This window comes from Pteropus vampyrus, unplaced genomic scaffold (assembly GCF_000151845.1).
Source record: "Pteropus vampyrus isolate Shadow unplaced genomic scaffold, Pvam_2.0 Scaffold15, whole genome shotgun sequence".
In the NCBI taxonomy this organism is placed as follows: domain Eukaryota; kingdom Metazoa; phylum Chordata; class Mammalia; order Chiroptera; family Pteropodidae; genus Pteropus; species Pteropus vampyrus.
In genome coordinates, this window is record NW_011888796.1 from 4,287,110 (window position 1) to 4,303,688 (window position 16,579).

The window sequence follows — 16,579 nt, forward strand, 5'->3', positions numbered from 1 at the left end:
GAAAGCCTTCAGCCGCTCTCAACACCTAGTTCCAAAGGGCTCACCTCAGATTCTGTGGCCGTTCTTGGTAATTTAATGTGAGTGGCTTTGATCCCAATCTGCAAAAATAAACATTAGAAACAAGTAGATGGCAAGAGAACTTAAGACATTGGCCCATTTTTTTTTTTTCACAGATATGACTAAAACAAACCATATGGTGTTGGTAATCATTTCACCCTCATATGTTCTGAAAAAATGAGTCTCTCATTTTGATCTACTCATCAGTTACTTGGTAAATGTCACCACTGAACTTAAGCAATCTCATGGCCACTATTCCCGCTCTTTGGGAAGTAAGCAGATCATTGATTAGAAAACATTTAACGGTAAACCAAAGGCTGCAACTCTAAGTAACCCACTTCTGCCTTGCAAAATAGATCAACTAAAAGTCTGTTGAGGGAGAAAGTTTTTATGGGGAGGGACACAGAAGGCAAGGGGTAAGTAACCAACAGGACCTGGAGTGGGGAGGGGGAGTGACAACACCGCTGTTCTAGGCTTTACCTCTTCAGCAGCCTTCAGCTTCACATTTATATAAAGATTGGAATCATCTCTGTTGCCAACCTAGAATAATAAATACATGCAAATCAGATGATTAGGGAAAGGCAAAGTGTACAGAAAAAGCTTCTAAATTTTTAGTTTTGATAAAAGGGATGTTTAACCATGAGACTCTTATTGCAGAGAGCTTTAACAGGAAAATGAGGAGAACGTCAGGGCGGGAATGGTGAAGTGAACACAGGTGGTATTAGAGATCCCTCCCCAAACAAGGTCCACCTGATTCCCACTGAAAAAGCCCCCCTCCCAAGGGAAAAAAAAAAGCAAGGGACATCTGCATCTCCCTTGGAAACTAAGCAAGGATGCTGCACGCCTGTCTGAAACACATGGAATTTTTGCGTGCCATTGAGCCGACATATCAGATCAATAGGGCATGCAGGGCTGAGGAATTCTCATCAGGCAAGAGAAACACCACAGCCCTGGGAGGCAGGAATGCACAGAGGACACATTCTCCAGCCTCTCCCGCACCCCAAGGGCAGTGGAAAGCTCTTATGCCCAGCTGAGCCACACAGAGAAGAAAAACCTAGGGTGGACCTAATACCAGCTTACACAGTAGCCACCTATGTGAGGCAAAGGGCAGCCTGGTGCCCTCAAGACAGAGAGGAAGATGTGGTACAGAAGCCAAATCCTTTGAACCACCATGCTAGCTCTTATCATGTTCCCTGCATTTCTTTAATCATGAACATTTTTATAGTTTTTCATAGTAACCATTTATCTGTAAAATTTTATTTTACAAATATTTTTCTAAGTTCCAGTGGTTGACTTTTGTCCTTTTCAAAGTTGAAACAGACACTGAAGGTGATATGCCATAAGTTTGGCTTCTCCCAAAATTGCAGAGGGAAATATGGTAGGTCCTTGATATTAAAGACAACTGACATATGGCTCCTTTTAACAGGACAACCTCAGAGAAAGAAACTGGCCTTAGTAAGAGTATTTCCAGTCCTTGTCATGCTGATGCTGTTACCAGAAGCTCCCCTCAGGCCCATGGAACACTGTCTTCCTCTTAGCCTTAGCTGTCCTTCATACACACAATTCTTAGTTTTGCCAATAACACTGGAATTTCAAGAGGGGAATTTGATTTTTTTTAATGGATTATTTGAACCTAAGTGCATCAGTTGCATCCTTTGGAGGCTTCCCTAGAATTTTAGTGCCTCTCAAGTTTCTTATTTGGTCATTTTCTATATATGTTCTTTGCCCTTATCATGCAACCTTCATTGATTTAATGCACTCTGAGATTTTTAGATCAAAGAGGAAAGGAGATGGTTCTAAATACAAAAGTATTATTTTTAACATTTTAATTAATATTTATAATTACAGTTAGTTGTTTAGATTTGAGTTTAAATGGTTTTATCACTCACTGACAGTCCTTTTAAAATTACAACTTCTCTCTTCTACAGTTTATCTCCATTCATTTCTCAGGAGGCTGAAATGAAACTATACGTCACTTTTCAGTGAAAGGTATTTGGGCATTTTTCTCAGTCTTTGTGTATCTGAAAATATTTCTGGATGAGAAAGGAGTGCTGTAATCATAAATTCCTAACTGGGCATGTCATGGTGGCTAGTCATGCCCAGGCCTATAACTTCTTTGGTGAAAGGTTTTAAGCCAGCCCTGTCCATTGTTCTTGAGCATCTAAGTTAACACACCTTTGAAATGCCAGAAGTAATAAATACCACATAATCTTAACTGTCCTGTAATCCGATTCCCACCCTGCTTTCTTCCACCTGCATATAATCTTCCTTATGGTCCCTCCTTAATTTCTAATATATAAAAGAGACTGTAAAACTTATTCTCCGAAGCACCTGAGATCTTGCTTCCTGGCAACTATCATCGGTTTGGTTCAAATAAATGCTTATAAAAATTCTCTACAGGTTTGGACTTTCCTTACGTCAACATATTTTTCCGCTGTCCTTGCACTTGAACTCACTTGGCTGAATCTGAGTTACATTTTCCTTCGGAAATGTCTTCAGCATCTAGTGTTATATGTCTCAAGTCTTTTGTTGTTGTTCCTTTATAGGAACTGCTTTCTGTCTGAATGTTTTGAAGAAATTTTTCTAAAACTCTAAAACTTCTACCAGTTTTAAAAAGAAAGTTTAACTGTTATAGTTATGAATGAGCATAAGTCAAAGTTTCACTGCAATCCTAATGCAAAAGAAAAGACCGCTTAGGAGCCAATTCAAGGACTCACTCTCAGGACAGGCATTTTATAGGAGAAAATGGTTATACAATCATTGATAGACTAGATGCAAAAAGAATGTTTAGTTGAAGAACAGATTATTGACTGACAGTCAAGTGGGTGGATGGAAGACTAGTTTCCCAGAACAAATCTTAATCCTATAACAGTTTATCAAGAAAATCTGCTTACACGTTTTAATGGAATGCTAATTTCTTCCTTGAAGGAGGCGAATTATCATCATCCAAACAAGGTCTTACCCCAGAAAAAGTTAGAGCCAATTTTTTTTCTTTTACACCAGGAGCCTGCAAAATGTTTCTTTAAAGGGCCAGACAGTATATATTTTAGGTTTTTCAGGCCACACACTGTCATATACTCTGCTTCTTTTTCGACTCTTTACAATCTGGGCAGCATTTGGACATGGGTCACAGTTTACGGATCCCTGCTTTACAGCATAAAATATCTAGTTTGCTGGAGAAATACCTTTTGTAAATATTCAGGCCGATTGAGTTTATTTTATTGTTTTGTCCATATCTTTTGTGAGGACTAAATAAGCTTCCATATACAAAGCACTCTGTATAGTTTCTGGGAGGAAACATGTATTAGTTATTATATTATAATTAGTTATGTATTTTATGTACTAAGGGGATGGAAACACAGCCTGATTTGTATCTCTTATAATGAAAAGTCAACTCTTAATTTCCTTCAAATATTCAGTTATTTAGGAAGTTACCAGTTTTTTAAAAAATTCAACTTTTAGGTTCATATCCCAGACTCAGTCCCTTACTGTAACTTTGGATAACCTACCCAAGCTCTCTGAGCATCAGTTACTGTGACTATAAGGAGGCAACTCGCACTTTGTAGGGGTAGTGTAAAAATCAAAACAACTAGAAATAAATACAACTCATTCGAGCTATAGTAGACACTCTATATCATCAGTACTGTCAATCTTTGTGTAAGGGATGGGGAGTAGATGTGGTTGGATGGATTGTGATCAGATGTGCATTTTGACAAGGGCTGCAGTTGCAGTTAAAAGGACAGTCTGGAAGCATCCACATCAGAAGCCTAAAACCTATAATCAAGTGACTGTTGTGGCCCACAGGGGTGAGAGAAGTACAGATCAAGGAGGGAACAGATTCCAAGAACTTATGAGAGGCAGACTCAATAGCACAACTGAGGGGATGTGGAGAGTGAGGGAAGGATCTTAAAGAGATGACCTAGGTTTCTGGATTAAGTGTGTGAGAAGATGGTGGTTCCAGGTTACTAGGTCTGAGGCAGCAGAGTTGTGATTATGTAAAAATTAATAAACAGAAACCTCATTTAAAATGGGGTTGAGAAGCTAGAAGACAGAACCTTTAGAAGTGTCACTCAAAGCACACTACTGACCCCAAAAGGAAGAGGCACATGTTGCATCTCCCACAGGAAGTGATGGAAGGAAGTAACCTCAGCAGGAGGTTCAGTAACAGCTCAACCAATGGGAGACTGCCCTAACTCAGCCAATGAAAGTCTCTACATTTTGAACTTTTAGTTTCCTCCAATGGACACTTTATTTACAATAGCACCTAAAGTCCATAAAAGAGGTTCCTTTCCTTTGTTTTTCTGGACTTGCATGTTCCAAATTATAATTATTTGTTGTTCTTGAATAAATCTAGTTTGCTGGAGAAATATCTGGCTATCTAATTTGTTTAAGGTAAAAAATTACAACATAATATGCGTAAACCTTGCCATATAGAAAGATGTTGACTCTGGGGCCAGAGAGCAAGATTAAAATATTCTACCACTGTTTTTTATTGGCAAGGACATATGAGACAAAGCTGTAGAACAGTGTTTATGTAAATAGAAACACCTGCAATCAAATTTAAAATACAAGTTTAGAAGTCAATCTTAAAAACAGGAAAAAAAAAAACAATATTGCTAACTAAGCAAAGGTTTACAGAAACAGATTTCTCGTCTATGACATTTACTATTTCTACAATAAACAATTCACAAAAATAAGCCAATAAATAACTGGTTCCCCAGATGTACCAAAGTGTACACCCAAAACATATACCTTTGATTCTTAGTAATTTGTAAAAAAAGAAAGGAAGGAAGGAAGGAAGGAAGGAAGGAAGGAAGGAAGGAAGGAAGGAAGGAAGGAAGAAATAAAAACTCATCATAGCAGAGAACACATTAGGCAGAACGACAGGCCGTCTGTATTTCTCTTCTCAGCTAAGGCCTTTTGGATAAAGAACAGAAATAGGGAAAAATATTTAAGTACTATTCACTCTGAAATTCTCGATGAACGTCGAACAGAAACTTAGCAAGGTATTAAGTAATGTATGTGGAGACGTAAAGAAAGAAAGAAATGTGAAGTGAGGAAGCAGGTGTTTCAGAAGGAAATTTCAAATGAAAACTATCAGTTTCCTGTCATCCAAATCAACCCTTCAAACATTCTTTGTGCATTTATCCATATGACAATTATTTATTTGCCTCCTACAAATTTATTGAAGGCTTCCTACTGCATGAATCAAGCTCAGGGAAGAAATCCTGGATAGAGGCCTGAATTAGGATGTATTCTCCCACAGAGCTAAGAGACTGGGTGAGCTCATTTAGGGAAAGAATAAGATGAAAAAGTGGTCTGAGGGTTGAACCCTGAGACATTCAAATTGTTTAGGTGAGAAGAGGAAGGAATGGGAGATCCCTGCTCTTCAGGGAAGTGAAGAACAATAAGCAAAAAAGATTAGAGAAGGAAGAGAAACAAGTGATGTCCCAGAAACCTGGAGTCCAGAAGTCAGAAGCAATCCAAGTGTAGAAGTTACTGGCCTAAAGCTAATATCTGGGGCCAGATGAAACGGCATAGGGCAATAGTTTCCCAAGTATTCTTGAGAGAGCCCCAAGACCCTTTCAGAAGATCTGTGAGTATCAAACTATTTTCATAATAATACTATGATGTTGTTTGCCTTTTTCACTGTATTGACATCTGTACTGAAGCTACAAAAGTAATGGTGAGTATAACTGCTGATGACTTGGGACGAATCAAGACAGTGGCACCAAACGATTCTCTTTATGAGGGTATCCTCTACTGCCACACACTCTCAGTAAAAAGAGCTGCCAGTTTCACTTAGATGTACCCTTGATGAAGCAGTAAAAACCATTAAAGTTATTAAACCTTGACCTTTGGGTATATATCTTCTCGATATTCTGTGTAAGGAACTGGGAAGCACTCATAAAGCACTTCTGCTGCATACAAAAGTACACTGGTTGTCACCAGGAAAAGCACTTGTGCTTTTTTGCCTTGCAGGCTGAACTAGCTGCATTTTTAAATAGAACACCATCTTTACTTGAAAGAACAAGTGACAAACAAGATTATTCGGCTTAGAATATTTGGCAATATTTCCTCAACACTGGACAAAGTTAGCCTGCTACTTCAAAGAAAATAAACAGCATTTGTGGCCAATGATAAAATTTGAGTTTTCAAGTGAAAATTACAATTTTTTCATCCACTCCTGTGAGCCTGATGACTTCTCAATACTTAGAGTAGTTTCTGATGAATTCACTGGTGATAATAATGATTATGATTTTTTATACCACATAATGATATTGTGTTAACAGTTGGAAGATCTGCATAATTCAGTGAAACATTATTTCCCAAATGAGAAATGGAGGACATTAAAAAAACATGCATGAGTATATATCCATTCAAACTGTAACATAGATTTTGATGCAACAAAATATGAATGTTCAAAGATAAAGTTTCACATTGCAACTAACCTTTAAAAACTTTACTTATTGAGTCCTGGTGTAGTAGCAAAAATATCCAATTATCTTCCCTTTTACAACTATACATCCTTATGAGGCCAGATTTTCTTCATATATTTCAATCTAACTAGCATAGAGCAAAAGATTGAATGCAGATGTGGATGGGAATCCAGCTCTCCTCTTCTTCTCATTAAATTTTGTTATCTGAAAGTTATTTTCTCATAAAAATGTTACTTACGCTAATATATAATGAGCTTACTATTGGTATTTTTAAATGTATAAATATTTTTAAACATCTTAGTTTTAATTTCCAATACAGTAAATATGTATGGATACATCCATATAAACAAAAGCTCAACGTCTTAAATTTTTAAGAGCATAAAGGGACCCTAAGACCAAAGTTCAAAAGACATTGGACTAGGGAAAGTGTACCCACAGAGACTATCTGAGGGCCAGGATAGCCAACATTTAGAAGATGAGCTGAAGAAGAACCTGAAAAGAGAAACTGAAAAGATCCGAGGTCTCAAAAAAAAAATTAAAAATGGAGAGAGAGGCTTGAAGTGCTTTTTGTTACATGCTACTGAGAGACTGAGTAAGGAGGATATTAGTGAAAATATACTATCATAATACCTGTAAAATTGCCAGACCTGGAATAAAACCAGGTGCTTGCTCCTTCATCTGAGTGACTTGGTTCTTCAGTCGCTCCCTTATTTGCCTAGAAAAAAGGGAAAGGTTGGAGTTAACACAAGGTTTTAAGCACAAAATGTGTTGTGGATTATTAGATGTAGTTCTCTTTTAAATTAAAAACAGCTTCACTGAATAGTCCTTATCTGGTATAATATATATCATGTACTGCCCATCAATTTTTCAGGCCTCAAGTAGATGTGGATCTTTTCTAACTTCTACTGACAGTGACTGAGCCATGGAGTACATTAAATTACACCTATAAATATTCAAAATAGTTCATTCATCCTTGCCCAGTTATGACACAGTCACGAATACGAACAAGATTTTTGCCTTTCTTCATCTTACCTACACAACACACACAAATAGTGTACACACAGACATTAGCAAGCATCTCTTCTCACATTCTAATTTGATTACTCCCTTCTCTAATTCTCCACACTTTACAAACAACTGGCATAAAAAGGCACAGGAGTCACTAGAAAACAGTGAGGATGTTGAATGATACAAGTCATACCTAAGACTTCACAATATTTCTAGCTAGTGACCTTGTTTTTTTCAAGTCAATATTCTATACAAAAATATAGTTCCAAGGAAGATTTAATAAATCATTGGATTTTCTTTAACTGGGATTTGACGTGAACAGGGGCCACAATTCTGCTCTGACACAAAAGAACAGGAAATATTGGGCCTGCCAAGTTTTCATCAGACTGCCAATGAAATTCTCCAGCAGGTCCAGCCCTAGCTGCTCCCTCTGCCTGACAATCGGATATGGAACCTGCGTAGCTGCAGGAGGCCCTTCCTTCTGGGGACCAAGTTGCCAGACTCCACTCTCTCCTTTCCCTCCAACCATTGTATTAACACGAAGTGCTAGGGAAAGGTTTCTACTGGTTCTCCTTAACCCTACCCACTCGCCCACCCAAACAAAACTCACAGCGGGGAGGGAGGAACCCAATCATTCTTAGCACAATGTAAGACAATAACAAGAAACAACAGTGAGAACAGATGAACACATCTGAGGCTCTCAATGACCTCGTGAGGTAGGCAAGGGAGGAGAGGCTTTCTTATTCCCATTCAAAGATGTAGACACAGGCTCTAAGTAGTCATGTGGCTTTCATGGGGCCAGTCACCAGAAAGGACAGCAAGTGCAGAGGCCCTGAGTGGGAAAATGAGGTCCAAGGGAAGACAGTAATCAGATTTGGTAAACTGTCTTCTATTCTGAATGTGATGAGAAGTTATTAGAGGGTTTTGAACAAGGGTGACATGATCAGGCTTATGTTTTTAAATTCAGGCTGCTGAATTAGGAACAGACTATAGGGGGAAAGGTGAGAATCAGGGGCACCAGCAAGAAGTTATTGCAGTTATGAAAATCCAGGCCAGATGTGATGGTGACTTGGGTTATGGTATGGACAGTAAACTAGTGAGAAGTGGGTGGATTCTAGATATGTTAACATGAAGCACAGAGAAAATGCCAGAGCTACAGATGACTTGAGGTTTGGGGGCTGTGAAATGGAGCTGGAAAGACTGACAACAAGAATTTAAGGCACAGAGCAGATTTCATACTGATACAGTGAATTTATTTACCAAATCTTATAAAGATTCTAGAATAAGTGAGCATCTGAGACCTGAAGAAGGGATAAAAACAATATACACAGCAGGTAGCAAGCTATGGGAACCCAGTACTACAAAGTGGTATATGTAGACTATGTGTCAGCCCAGTAGGTTAATAAGAACAAAATGTTCTGTATCTTCTATGCTACAACTTAAATGGGTCTAAGTTTGTAATTCCGCCTCCCCTTCAAAAAAAAAGAATATAGCTTGAGGTCAGTTACATTGATTCCCTTAAACTTTTTCTTAGGAAGTGGGGTTGTTTTTGAAGTTGCATTAGCAAAAATATTCTTCCAACTAGAAAAAGATTTGTTTAAAAGCTAACATTTAGGCCTCTTTATGAGACATGACCAGAATAGCAATAAGAGACATTTAAAAATGCACAAAAACCACAATCAGCAAGAACTAAACAACCCAGAACACTACAGCAACAAGTGGAAAGTTTTCAGCTCTTGTGTGAATATAAAAAGACAGTTATAATTACGTTTCCACAAGTCTCTTAAAAAAAAAAAACCTTCCCTGCCCTGGTGTTCGGGGTTGGCCACTAACTGAAGAACCCTAAAATGAAAGTAGAATAACAGAAGCTAAGTGTCAAGAATGCCTGAAGAAACTATAAAAGAGAATCATGGAGAGAAAAGTTAACACTCCCTCATCTGTCTTTACTTTAGGGTCACAGAGCTGTGATGAAGTAAATGGTGGAAAATGCCTTAATTTTTATAGCTCATTACTTCCAGAAAGTTTAAATGCTATAATAGAACTTCCTAATCACTGAAATCTCCTAAATTAACTGAAACTTTGAGTTGCAGATGCCACCCATTTCTCTTCATGGCCCATGAAGAAGTACATCATCCAGGTAAAGACATTGGGGGCAAAGTGAGGCAGAAATAGGCCCTTGGAGAAACACCTGATCCCTAAATAGTAGGACTACACATGCCAAAGTCACACCAATCTCCATCAACATTCTCTAAGCTCTAAGGAAAGACATAGCTCAATATCAATGTAGGAGAAATCAATACTTCAGTGCGAACGAATGTGGTAAGACAAAGTAGCAGTAAACCATTAAATTTTCTCTGATCATGATAACTAGATAATAGTACAACAGTCATAGCGAACTGAATACGAACAGACATGGATGCAGTTTTAACTAAGTTGCTACTGGCATCTAGTGGGTAGATGCCAGGGATGCAACTAAATATTACAACGCACAGGACGGCCCCTCACAACAAAATTATTTCGTTCAAATGTTAATAGTGCCCAAGGTTGGGAAACCCTGCTATTAGCCAATAAAATGCAATTTGGAGGGTTATCTTTTCTTTCTAAGGGTCAAAAATCAAAGTGGAAACCATTTACCTTAACCTGTCAGTATGTGTTTGAATGTCTATGGACGAGTACATTATTATCTGTTCTCTCCAAGTTAACTTCTCCCACATACAGTTTTGAATCTAGTCAATAAAAGTCAAAGGTGCACATCTATATGGAATCTTATTACCCCTGAAGAGTCCTAGTTTGAGGACCCTTAACACCCTTGAGTAGTCACCTAGATCTCTTTTGCCCAAAGTTTTGTACAATTATTCCAGAAAAAGTACATTACAAATTCCAACTCATTCTGTTTAACATAATGATTCATTTTCAAACTTTGGACATCTTATGACTGAGAAAAAAGCATTCCTAAAATATAACCTAACAAGGACATTTCGACAGAAGTTATAGGCAGGAAAAGGAGGCAGAAAAGGATATTTAGCTACATGGCTAAGAAATCTACATGATGAAAATAAAGCTGCCTGAGTTGACAAACGAAATAATGTAACACAAGCTTAGGGTGATCCTCAGATGATCCTCAAAAGGTTTACTGAATACATGTTTAGTAAGTGATTAGAGAAAAATCAACAACATTCACCTTCAACATGTAGGGCTTTTCTAAACAAAGTCACAAATTTCTTTTGTCCCCCACCAAGAAGGAGATCGCTATAAGATTTTAACAACGCAGTACAATACAAATGTCTTATTTCGTTTTGTTCATGCGTTATTTCATTTCTTCATTACAGCTTTTATACTGCTAAAAAATACTTCAAATTTTCTGTAAAACTTAACATGTAGTTCCTTGTAAAGATAATTGAGGCCACCTAGTGTTCCAAGAAATACATATATTTCAAATTCCTAGTTGTCATATTAAAAGACTAAATTACCTTCTTGTTGAAGCTGATTGTTTTCACTGATACATAATAACAAAAGCTACATTATAGTAGTACATAGAATAATTCACTAATATCAGCACTTTCCTTTAAGTTTAAGCATAAAATATATAAAATAAGAATTATAAGTTTTTTTAAAGAATTATATTTAATGTAAATATTTACTAAACTTGACAGGTACCTCAAATATATTTTTGAAAGCTTAATGTGACTCTATTTTATGCTCCAATGAAATTTTAAAATGTAAAATTCTTCCCTCCAATTCTCTCAAGCTCTTTCAAAGATCTAAGAAGGGAAAAATAAATTGCCTGATATTTATGACATGAAAATAGCTAACCGGTATAAAATTCTAATAAATCCTAATTCTCAGTGAGTATAAAGGTCATTAATCCATATATACAATTATATAATACCTGCTTATTTGAGCTTCTAGATCAGGGTTTATCAATTCAGCACCATTGACATTTGGGCCAATTTGCTGTGGGGGCTGTCCTGAGCACTGAAAGATGCTCAGCATCATCCCTGGCTTCTACCTCTAGATGCCATTAGCACACAGCCACGTTCCATATGACAATCAAAAAATGTCTTCAGATATGTCCAACTATCTCCTGGGATGAAGGGAGGGACAAAACTGGCCCTATTTGAGAACCACTGATCTAGAGGGCACAAATGGAGCTGGAAACTAGGTTGAGTTGGTGGAGATAGGCTTCATAAGAGGTAGGATTTTAAAAGTGGATTAACTGCATTAGAGAAAGGTCACAAAGAAAAAAGCACTGTCAGAGTCCAGGTGTATACAACAGTGTGGGAGGATGCCTACACAATGTGGTACCACCTCCGTCCCCTACCCCTGCAACAGGAGTGGGGACAGCTTCTACCCAGATCCAACTAAGGGGTGTCATTAAGAATAGGGAGCACAGTATTGGTAAAATTCCCATTTCCTTTCAAAAATCAGGCTTCCAGATTTTTGTGTAATTACCATATAAATGTGTTGGGAAGTAATCCAATTTTAATAAATAACTCTGGAAACCCAACAAAAAATAACATTTGGCCTTTAGGCCACCATTTTGTAACCCTCAGCTTATAGCAAGTTATGAGACATGACAGAGTGGCCCCAAGGATGAGGATGTGTAAGTTAGACATTAGCCTATTTCAGGGCTATCTAACCACAGATTTGGCCATCAGTGCTGATAACGGCCCCAAGTCCCAAGCAGGCCTCTGGATCATCATGCTAGGGAAATATGAAAAAATGTAGAAGACTAGGGGTCTCCACTTGGAAAGGAAGAACAGGCCAAGAGCTCTTACCTGAGAAACGCCTCAAAAGACCAGGCCTTTCTTGCCTTTAGAGAAGACTAAAGGAAAATCTGGTATAGAAAAGGCTTAAGTCTAAAAGGTGGCTGACTAAATAAGCAGAGACAAGTACTTTTGCACCAAAACCCAAACAAAAGATCATTTATCATATTAAAGTCATGTAAGGTGGTGAAGATAAATTCCTAACAGACTCTGGCAAAACTTTTAGAGAAATGTTCCCTATTTCCTAATCTCATCAAGTATCAGCAACCCAAACTGTACCTCACCTGCCCAGGTTTGAGGGGATGTACATCAAGAAAAAAAAAAGGCTTAATTAGGAAAGCAAGAAGTTTGACCTGTTTCCAAACAGTCAAACTTGGATTATAACCTTAAAAATGACTTTCTGAAGAGAATCAGAATGGTTCATTCATCTCCTAACAGGGAGAGACAAAATCAGTGGATAAAAGCTTGCAAATCCTTTTAGCAAGAGACAAGGAAAATACATTGTCAAGTCTCTGCCACTAGGCCTTATAACTCTTGCTCAAGTCACTTCGTCTCTGCTAAAGTTTCATTAATTGCAGTGGAGGGAGGACCGACCTGGGTGATTGAGGAATCCTGACTGTGGTACTGTTAGCCATCTGCTTCTTTAAGGTCAAAGATTTACGGAGTGCCAGGAGCTGCCTTGTGGGAAATTATCAAGGGCAGCAAACTGCACAGTATGAGATGGCAGGGGCTTTCTGCCCTATGGATCAGATGTCAGAGGATACAGGCTTAACTACAGCAATACACAGGCTTGTTTTAAGAGCCTCAATACTCTTAATCTTCTTAGCAATCTGAAGAGGTTGACACTGTTGTCATCATCCCCAGTGTACAGAAGAGGAAACTGAGGCTGACTAACTTGCCCAAGGCCACACAAGGCTTTAACCTCTACCCTATGGGGCCGTTCTCACAGTCAGCCAAAGAAGGGAGATTTTCCCTCAGCTCCAGAAACCCTCCTACATACCAACATGATCTCCCTTCTTCCAGAGGATTTTTTATGCAAATGAACTAGGGGACCACACACGCCTGCTCAAAGCCCCACTTTCCAAATCTCAAGTTGCCTGATCCCAATCATCCTGACAGATGATGGACACTTATTCTCAGACCACATCCTCAGTCAGGATTTTCACTGGTGCCATGGCCCCAGTTGTGGGCCATGGACTCTGGACTCTGCCACACCCCAGCTGTAACATTCCCAACAGCCTCACTAGGTAGCATATTAAAGACCTAGCAGAAGGTCCCACCTCTCAGGAATTAATTCCCACTTGCTTTCCTGCACAGGCTCCCAGAGTTGAGCCAGCTGTGTCATTCAAGGTTCCATGTCACTTCTGAAAAGTCCTGACTTTGGAGCTCATTACAGGCAAATCTTTTTAAGCACAGTGCTCTTTCACAATTCTAGCACCTCACATTCTGTATTATCTATTTTACTGTCTCTCTCTACCCATCAGGACACAAACTCCATGAGGGTAGGGATTTGGGCTGTTTTGTCCACTGTTAAGTCTTGTGGATTTGAAGAGTGCTTGGCATACAGGAGGCACACAGATATTTGTTGAATAAGTGGATATCCAAAAAAACCACACACTTGTCTCTAAACCTCAGATCTACCCCCATTGTTAAATTCAGGCTGTAACCTGGGAACTCCCCAAGGGAGAAATGGGGTGTTCCTCCCAAAGGGAGATAATTTGGCAACCAGATCCAGATTTCCCATCGCATAGAAGAGACAGAGAAGGAATCTAGAATAATGAACTTTGTCTAGTCTTAGCTACCAGTAAGTTACAAAGGGAGAATAATAAAAGTAAACAAAAGTCAGGAATGGCCTCAGCAGAGTGAGAAAACAGGGCAGTGAGAAGACTGCTGTACAGAAAAAAAGATTAGTTTATGAAACTCCTTTTAGCAAAGTGGTAAGTGCTCTATAAAGTGAAAAACACCACGTACTGGGTTAAGGCTTTGGTTCTAGTTGAGCCTCTGTCATTAACCAGCCTAGTAACCTGTGGCCAAGTCACATCACGTTTCTTGCCTCAACTATTTCCTCAGCTGCAGGATGAGATGTGAGGAGTGGACCAGACTTTGGAGAAATTCTGACTATAGAACTCATGACCTGCCCTATCCTTCCTCCCTCCAAGGAAGAGATTTTACAAGTCAAACACTACATCAGGGAAGAAACTGTCCAAAGCATTTGAATTTGTCCCCAGAGACCCAACAATTGATGGCAACCAAAGAAGCTGACCTGCAAACTGGGAAGGACTCTTTCCCTGCATTCTGGGACCCCTGGCTATAATGTAAAAAGTACGCTTACCTTTCCTCTCAAGACTCTTCTTGGCCTGCCAAAGAGGAAAGGTAGAGACACCCTACCCAGAACCTCTACCTGCAGCCCAACCTACTCAAGCTGTAAGCACCTTCTAGTTCAGGATTTCCCCAAGGCCATGGCCCAAAGGTCAGCAGCCTGCTGCAGCCTCAGCACAAGGAACTGCAGGACTGCACTATCCCATGAGCCAGGCATGCTACCTGTGCTTGCAGAGCTCCCCATATCTGATGAGCTGTGAGCACTACTAGCTCCTGGAGTCAAATTCTCCATGAAGGTCAAGATGCTAACGTGTGGTAGTGTCTAAAAGAGCCACTGTATAACTATATTAAACAAAAATCTTCTGTAAGCACAAAGAAGTCTTAGTCTTTTTTTTTTTTTGATGGTAGGAGGCCTTAGTCTTAATGCTCCTGTATGAACTGTGTTAGTAGGAACTGATTGCTCAACCACAGGGCACTGTAAAAGGTTAGCCACGTTAACTTTGAGCAGGCTGGGAGGGACCCTTTCAGTACCTGGAATAGTTTTTTTCCAAAAAATTCTTTCAATACCTATGGCGAAATCACTGCAATACTATTCTTCAAACATGAGAATTGAACTTAGATCTAAGGCTTTACATAAGTGTTTTTCAACCTTCAAAGTGCATTAGAATCACAGAATGAGCTTTTAAAAGATTTTAAAATACCAAATCCAGTGGCTGTGGCCTGTTGCTAGCAATTCCAATTAAGTCAGGCTGGTATGGCACCAAGCACTGATATTTTTTCATAAGCTCTTTATGAGTGCGAGTTAGTAAAACTACCTTGGAAAAGATTGGCAATTTCTACTAAAGTTGATCACACATATGTCCTATTACTCTGCAATTCTTTTAGATTTATAACCAATAGAAATGTGTATATGTCCTACCAAAAGGCATGTAAAAGGATGCTAATAGCAACACTATTCATAATCACCAAAAACTAGAAATCCAAATGTCCATGGATAAGTATACAGTGGCATATTCATATAGAATACAATACAGCCATGAGAGGAAATGAACTACATGCAACATGGAATCAACTCAGAATAATGTCGATTAAAGAAGCCAGACACAGAAGACTTTATACTGTATGATGTCATTTATATGAAGTTCAAAAACAGATGGCACTAATCTACAGCGTTTTAAGTTGAGTGATTACATTTGTAAAGGTGGTGACTGGGTGAGAGTGAGGTATACATATGATAGGTGCACTTTAAAAATATATATTCATATTTAAATAAAAATAATTTAAAAAATAGCTCCTTAAGAGTTTTTAATGTGCAGCTAATGTTGAGAGCCATTGAAATACATCTCAAGGCAACAATCACTGTCAAAAAGACAATGAATCAACTATCCATGTATATACTAAGTACAGTTGCCCTTGAACAACACAAAAGTTTGGGGCATTGCCCCCACACCTGCAATGCCACAAATCTGAGTACAACTTTTGACTCCCCAAACACTTTACAGTTGTCCTTCGGTATCCACAAGGGGATTGGTTCTAAGACACCTCCCTCCTCAAATGGATATCAAAATCCAAGGATGCTCAAGTCTCTTATATAAAAGGGCCTAGAACAATACATACAGTAGGCCCTCTGTATCTATGGATTCCCCACTGCAGACTGAAAATACTCTTTTTGATCTGTGGTTGGTTGAATCCACGGATGTGAAACCCAGGGATATGGAGAACTGATGGTATATTTACTGAAAAAAATCTGCGTAAAAGTGGACCTGTGCAGTTCAAATCTTTGCTGATCAAGGGTCAACTGTAATTACTAATCGTTAATACAGTTATCACATATTAAACACATATTGTGTGCAATTGTAAAAGCTCTTAAGTTAATAACTCATTTAATTCTCCAAACAACTCAATAATCTAGATATTATCTTTATTTTACATTTGAGGAAATTTTGGCACAGAGAGGTTAATTTGCTTAAAGCCACAAAACTAAGGACT

General features: G+C 38.6%; 1 protein-coding gene across 1 annotated transcript in view; it reads right to left on the reverse strand.

Annotated features, from left to right (window-relative positions):
* MTHFD1 (methylenetetrahydrofolate dehydrogenase, cyclohydrolase and formyltetrahydrofolate synthetase 1) overlaps positions 1 to 16,579 on the reverse strand; it is a 51,296-nt gene that overhangs the window by 33,252 nt on the left and 1,465 nt on the right. Inside the window, exons 2-4 of the mRNA XM_011384476.2 lie at positions 7,128 to 7,212; positions 538 to 597; positions 45 to 98 (exon numbers count right to left, since the gene is read on the reverse strand). Of these exons, the coding sequence (XP_011382778.1) occupies positions 45 to 98; positions 538 to 597; positions 7,128 to 7,212 (199 nt within the window). The remainder of the gene's footprint in view (positions 1 to 44; positions 99 to 537; positions 598 to 7,127; positions 7,213 to 16,579) is intronic.